The 6,990-nt window shown below is 45.4% G+C and overlaps 1 protein-coding gene across 1 annotated transcript; it reads left to right on the top strand.

Moving 5' to 3' along the window:
* Positions 1–300: 300 nt before the first annotated feature.
* Positions 301–5,596, top strand: LOC125525176 (sucrose synthase 1). Its single transcript, XM_048690192.1, has 16 exons — positions 301–451; positions 1,289–1,399; positions 1,735–1,855; positions 1,954–2,105; positions 2,195–2,387; positions 2,512–2,630; positions 2,723–2,939; positions 3,022–3,117; positions 3,224–3,397; positions 3,478–3,594; positions 3,678–3,844; positions 3,933–4,157; positions 4,310–4,628; positions 4,733–4,977; positions 5,063–5,201; positions 5,298–5,596. The coding sequence occupies exons 2-16, from the start codon at positions 1,305–1,307 to the stop codon at positions 5,343–5,345; spliced, it is 2,427 nt and encodes an 808-aa protein (XP_048546149.1). The 5' UTR covers positions 301–451; positions 1,289–1,304; the 3' UTR covers positions 5,346–5,596.
* Positions 5,597–6,990: the final 1,394 nt, after the last annotated feature.

Below are 6,990 nucleotides of genomic sequence, written 5' to 3'. Positions count from 1 at the left end.
CCCCACCTAATCCATCCAATTTGATATTTGCATCGGTTGAAAATCAGAACCCATCCACTGCACCCGTCCAAATCGATCGACCTGCAGTTTATGCTCTCTCCAGAAAAAAAGCTTGGCACTTTAGGGAAAAGCAGCCAGTAGACGGCACAGCATATGCTAGTTATATCCTTGCGTAGTTAGTGACACCATTAGACAGGTGCTGCTGGTAATATTTTTAAATTTGGCAGAAGAATAATTCGGTTCGGTGTTATCCATTATGTCATGTCAGCTTGAGAGTTGAGGCGGGCCTACCAACACCAATAGTCCAATGCCACCACCTGTCCCTCCAATGCTCTCACCACTACCACTGGGGGTTTGGGTTTGGGTTTTGCCTATTTATTTGTCCTCCTGGATCTTGGAGAAAACCTCCTCCGTTTGGCCTCTCTCCCCTGCTCCCCTGCACCCCCACTGGGTACGTATGCCTCTGCCTCTGCCTCTGGTGTCAGCATAGTTCTTTCCACCCCCCCGTGCGCTCATCTTGCTTGGATTCGTAGCTAATCTGGCCGGAAATCTTGCTTCTTTGCGGCTCCGGTAGTCAATCGTCTTGATCGCCAGTAGTTTCTTGCTGCGCTAGTTTTCCTCGGGGGTTTCTTGCACTTCTTGCGGTTCGTGTTTGGTGGGGCGTCACCTCAATCCCGCGCGGCTTCTTGCTGACGCGTTTTTCGGCTTCTCTGCTCCGAATCCCTCCTAGATTCCCCGCCTGGTTAATGAGCGGACTCCTCCTCTTCTTTTCCCCAAATTTTTACCCTGGGCCAGTTAGAAATTTTTAGTCAGAGCTCTCTTAAGGAGATTCTTGGTCAAGTACAAGTTTTTGGTTAGCCTGGGATCTTGCCTGAGAAATGTGTATGGGGTTTTTTTGCTGCCGTTTTTGCGGCCTTAATGGCATCAATGATCTGGAAGAAATCAGTAAACGCGCTTGCTCAAGTTTGCCCCCTTTTTTCTCTGTAGAAACATCTTCAGAGAACGACTGGTTTGGTGTGGAATCGGTGCTTGATTGAGTTAGGTGCAAGATTAATGCTCGCTTCCTTTCCGTTACTTTGATCTCTTCGATCTGCGAGATTTTACTAGTGTTGGCAAATGTTTCACCTCTGATTTAGTCTTGATTTCAAGTAGGAGTAGTATTTTTTTTCGTGCTGCAGTAATATGACTAGTGTTGATATCCTAGTGGCTGTTGACTTTGGTTCTTGGCAAGTACAGTAAATGTTTTGATTCTCCAAGGCTGAATGCTGATCTTTACCTTGCTCTGCAGTTTTGTGTCCTGAGCCATGGCTGCCAAGCTGACTCGCCTCCACAGCCTCAGGGAGCGCCTTGGTGCCACCTTCTCCTCCCACCCCAATGAGCTCATTGCACTCTTCTCCAGGTGAGGATCTCAAACCATGTCTACCTGTATGTGAAACAAACTAATCTCTGTTATGCCACCAAAACATGTTGACATGGTATAAATTTCGTCCCTATCTTTAATTAGTTTTTAGCACATCAAAATCAGCATTAGAAGGTGATGCATGCATATCTTTGGTACATCATAGATTCATAGTCAGGACTAGAGGAATTTGGTGATCATGTTGAAATGTTACATGTTCTTAGTATAATCTGGTAGTCAGGGTAGAGGTAGTGCTGCTTACATAGTTTCAGTCATAGGAAAAATATGAGGTGTAGCACTCTTTTCTTTTTTCTGAAAAATACCACTCTTTGCAGGTATGTTCACCAGGGCAAGGGCATGCTTCAGCGCCACCAGCTGCTTGCTGAGTTTGACGAACTGTTCGAATCCGACAAGGAGAAGTATGCGCCCTTTGAAGACATCCTCCGAGCTGCTCAGGTAACATAACTTCGGCGACTTTCCTGCTCAAGTGCCTGCCAGTTGAATTTTTTTATATTCAAGGCGTTCTAATTCTCTCTTCCTTGATGTAAATGTAGGAAGCAATTGTGCTGCCCCCATGGGTTGCACTTGCCATCAGGCCCAGGCCTGGTGTCTGGGACTACATTCGGGTGAATGTTAGTGAGCTCGCCGTTGAAGAGCTCACTGTTTCTGAGTACTTGGCATTCAAGGAACAGCTTGTCGATGAGCAGTAAGTTGCAGGATGAAATCTTAGCAGTTGTAGGTGAATTATACATTCTACTTGTAGTGAATAACCTTGTGCCTTTTCCTTGACAACAGTGCCAGCAGCAAGTTTGTGCTTGAGCTTGATTTTGAGCCTTTCAATGCCTCCTTCCCGCGCCCTTCCATGTCCAAGTCCATCGGAAACGGGGTGCAGTTCCTTAACCGTCACCTGTCTTCCAAGTTGTTCCAGGACAAGGAGAGCCTCTACCCACTGCTCAACTTCCTGAAAGCCCATAACTACAAGGGCACGGTAAGCTTCCAATACGTGGAACCTACCAAACTTGAATGCTTGAATTAACCTGACATTCTACAAAGAACTGCATAATGATTTGATCCATGTTCTCTTAATAATAAAATGTCATTTTCAATTACAGACAATGATGTTGAACGACAGAATTCAGAGCCTTCGCGGTCTCCAGTCGGCCCTTAGGAAGGCAGAAGAGTATCTAGTTAGCATTCCTGAAGACACTCCCAGCTCTGAATTCAACCACAGGTTATTTCTATGCAACTTGCTCTTACGGTCATACCACATAGCTAAGGTTAAACTACTGCAAATGGAGTAGCTGCTTACGTTTTCAAGTGCAGGTTCCAAGAGCTTGGTTTGGAGAAGGGTTGGGGTGACACCGCAAAGCGTGTACACGACACCATCCATTTGCTTCTTGACCTTCTTGAGGCCCCTGATCCGGCCAGCTTGGAGAAGTTCCTTGGAACCATTCCAATGATGTTCAATGTTGTCATCCTGTCTCCCCATGGATACTTTGCTCAATCCAATGTGTTGGGATACCCTGATACCGGTGGCCAGGTAAAGCTGCTTGGAAGCAATTTTCTGTTAGCTAGTTTTTTCAGGCCTCCTAGTTCTGATCTGACAGGATATTGTTTGACAGGTTGTGTACATCTTGGATCAAGTCCGTGCTTTGGAGAATGAGATGCTTCTGAGGATTAAGCAGCAAGGCCTTGATATAACTCCCAAGATCCTCATTGTATGTTTGAGATAACAATGTTGGATGTTGCAATTTCTAAGACCTTGTTTGTCAGTGTGTTGTGACTAACTGGGTAAATGTGCCCAACCAATTTTATTTGATGCAGGTAACCAGGTTGTTGCCTGATGCTGTTGGAACCACATGTGGCCAGCGGCTGGAGAAGGTCATTGGAACTGAGCACACTGACATTCTCCGTGTTCCATTCAGAACCGAGAATGGGATCCTCCGTAAGTGGATCTCGCGTTTTGATGTCTGGCCATACCTGGAGACATACACCGAGGTAAACGCTTTATTCGAATAGCGTTCTACAGAGCTAAAACATAGTATCTGTATTCTGAGATCATGCATGTTTAATCACAGGATGTTGCAAACGAACTCATGAGAGAAATGCAGACCAAGCCTGATTTGATCATTGGCAACTACAGTGATGGTAACCTTGTGGCCACTCTGCTTGCCCATAAATTGGGAGTTACCCAGGTCGGTTTTGTTGTACTGTATACATCAGTCTTGTATTTTTGATTAGCTAAATTACTTATGATTTCTCTTGTACATGAATACAGTGCACCATTGCCCATGCCTTGGAGAAAACCAAGTACCCCAACTCAGACATCTACTTGGACAAATTCGACAGCCAGTATCACTTTTCATGCCAGTTCACAGCTGACCTGATTGCCATGAACCACACTGATTTCATCATCACCAGCACATTCCAGGAAATTGCCGGAAGGTAACATCTCTATATTTTCAGTAGAAACATTGTTGGCTGTGACAGTACCAGGACGTTTATCTGATGCTTCCCTCTTTTGTTTTTGCAGCAAAGATAGCGTGGGCCAATACGAGTCTCACATTGCTTTCACCCTCCCTGATCTGTACCGGGTTGTCCATGGGATTGACGTGTTTGATCCTAAGTTCAACATCGTCTCTCCTGGAGCAGACATGACTGTCTACTTCCCATACACTGAGACTGACAAGAGGCTCACCGCCTTCCACTCTGAAATTGAGGAGCTCCTGTACAGCGATGTTGAGAACGATGAACACAAGTGAGTACTCACCTCTATGTGATGTAATAACTAGCGCATTTCACCTGGTTTACAGTAGTGCCTTCAATTTTTTGAACAATTGCTTATGTTCTGCTGTATGGTGTACATGCTCTTCCATTCAAGTATAACCATTTTAAATCTGTTTTCTACAGATTTGTGTTGAAGGACAGGAACAAGCCAATCATCTTTTCAATGGCTCGTCTTGACCGTGTGAAGAACATGACTGGCTTGGTTGAGATGTACGGCAAGAATGCACATCTGAAGGATTTGGCGAACCTTGTGATTGTTGCTGGCGACCATGGCAAGGAGTCCAAGGATAGGGAGGAGCAGGCTGAGTTCAAGAGGATGTACAGTCTCATTGAGGAGTACAAGCTGAAGGGCCATATCCGTTGGATCTCTGCTCAGATGAACCGTGTTCGCAATGGTGAGCTGTACCGCTACATCTGTGACACCAAGGGAGCATTTGTGCAGGTATACCAACCATGTCACTCCATATTCTTCTGTGATCAACATTTGGAAAAAATAAACAGCCTTGGGTTTGTACTGGACTAAACTCTTGTTTCAATTGTTTCTAGCCTGCATTCTATGAAGCTTTTGGCCTTACTGTCATTGAGGCCATGACATGTGGTCTGCCGACAATTGCGACATGCCACGGTGGCCCTGCTGAAATCATTGTGAATGGGGTGTCTGGTCTGCACATTGATCCTTACCACAGTGACAAGGCCGCAGATATCTTGGTCAACTTCTTTCAGAAGTGCAGCGAGGATCCAAGCTACTGGGACAAAATGTCTGAAGGAGGCCTGAAGAGAATTTATGAGAAGTATGCATTATAATTTTTGTCATGCCAGATAGTTCTAGGTTCTGCCCCTGAACAAATACTTATCCTACAATTTTTGAATGATCAGGTACACCTGGAAGCTGTACTCAGAGAGGCTGATGACCCTGACCGGTGTGTATGGATTCTGGAAGTACGTGAGCAACCTAGAGAGGCGTGAGACTCGCCGTTACCTTGAGATGTTCTACGCCCTGAAGTACCGCAGCCTGGTAAGTTATCTGACCGTCAAAGAGAAACATAGGCAACATATATCAGTGTCCACTTCGGCACACTCACTTACGATTTATATGTTCTCTTGAATCCAGGCTGCTGCAGTTCCATTGGCGGTTGACGGCGAGAACTCCGACAACTAGCCCGGTGCAATGGGGCATGAAGAGGCGCATTCAGCGGGAGGGTGAAGTGTCGGCTGCGTTATGATTTGTCTGCCGTAGTTTTCATTTGGTCTGGTCGTGGAGTGTGTTAATTTGTTGTCTCGGCACATTTGTGAGGTCCTGGGCAGTGCTCGCTGGTTCATGCCAGCCGCATTTGTTGCCTGGAATAAACGCCTGCCCATGGTGTTCCATCTTTCATCAGAGTTCAATGCAATGTTTCGTTGTCTGTCTCATTTCTCTGTCTTTCAAAATTATTTGATCACCCCTTTTGTCATGAATGAACCTGGTGTGTGTGGTTTTGGTCAAAGCTTCACTGATGTGTGCTGCACTGTGGAGTTTTTCTGAAGAATAGTGCCGGTCTTGGCAAGGACAAAACCAAATGCCAACAACCTATGCACTGTAACATTGGTTATGTGATCAAAGTTCTCCGGAAACTAAATACTACTTTGTAGTGTCAAAAACGCTTTTATATTATGGGATGGAGGGAGTACCTTAATGCAATTTGGGATAGTAAGTGCTCCAGAGTAGGGTTTCTCTTAAGCATAAAGCAGCTCTTGGCATGGACACAACCAAGTGACACACAGCCTTTGGAATTGTGGTCGATGTCAGATGGAGAACTCAAAGAAAACTTCATGGTGCTCGTTGAGTACCGAGTCTCAATGGAGCAAAACTCAAGATCTGGCTTGTATTGGTTATAAAATGGCAATGGCCTTTTTTTCAAGGCATTGTTTTTGGGTGAACTCAGACTTTTCTCAGGGTGAAAACCCAAGATCTTCAATCGAGCAAACGACAACGCTTGTGCATTGTTTTCTTTTTGAAGACGTTGCTTTTGGAGAACCCTTTTTGTATTTCGAGTGTTGTCTTCGATGATGGTTAGAGGGTTGCTAATGCTAGTGATTCATCAACGTGGCGCAAATTTTCTTTTCTGTCTTTTTAATTTTTTTGGTTGTGTATCTTTATGCCTTTGGACATCTTGTTCGTACAGAATTCGGGTGTAATTAGTATCTTTGTGATATTAATATATATTTTCTTTGTCAAAAGGAGGTGAGGGCAACATTTTAAGTTAATAAAAACGTCCTTCATAAAAAAGGAGGTGAGGGCATAATTTTTTTTTTTGGCGATTGGCGTTGATCACAGTCAATTCAATTTCCGTTGGTAATCCACTCATAGCCTGCAAAATCTGATGGCGATGGAGATAGGAGGATCGGGATGTAAAGAGATGCCGCTGAAGAGAAAGTTAGTCAGTTACCTAGGGTTTCCGTGTCCAGCGGATAAATCGCACACTCGCCTCCGGCGCCTCCGGGCCGTGCCGCCGCCGGCGCGCACACCGATTGGGTTCCTTGCCTGCACCTCTGCTACCGGTGGCGTCTCCCGTCCTCATCGCCGCTAGAGGTAGCCAGATTGGCAAGACAGAACGGGCCGGCCCACCAACTGAAGCACCCGCTAAAGCTCCAGGTTTTGGGAAAATTCTGAAAGCTTTCGGTGTTTATTTCTTTTTTCGGTTTTTTGGACGGTTGGAGTATCAGCAAAGTTAGCTATGGACAAGAGGTGCGTGGAAGCTTACTATCCATATGCCACAGCCATGAATTGGTTTGGTTGCGAGATCTTATGGGTTTCCCCTCTAGTC

The sequence above is a fragment of the Triticum urartu genome, chromosome 7 (genome assembly GCF_003073215.2).
Source record: "Triticum urartu cultivar G1812 chromosome 7, Tu2.1, whole genome shotgun sequence".
Lineage (NCBI taxonomy): Eukaryota > Viridiplantae > Streptophyta > Magnoliopsida > Poales > Poaceae > Triticum > Triticum urartu.
This window is presented reverse-complemented; position numbering and strand designations above follow the sequence as displayed.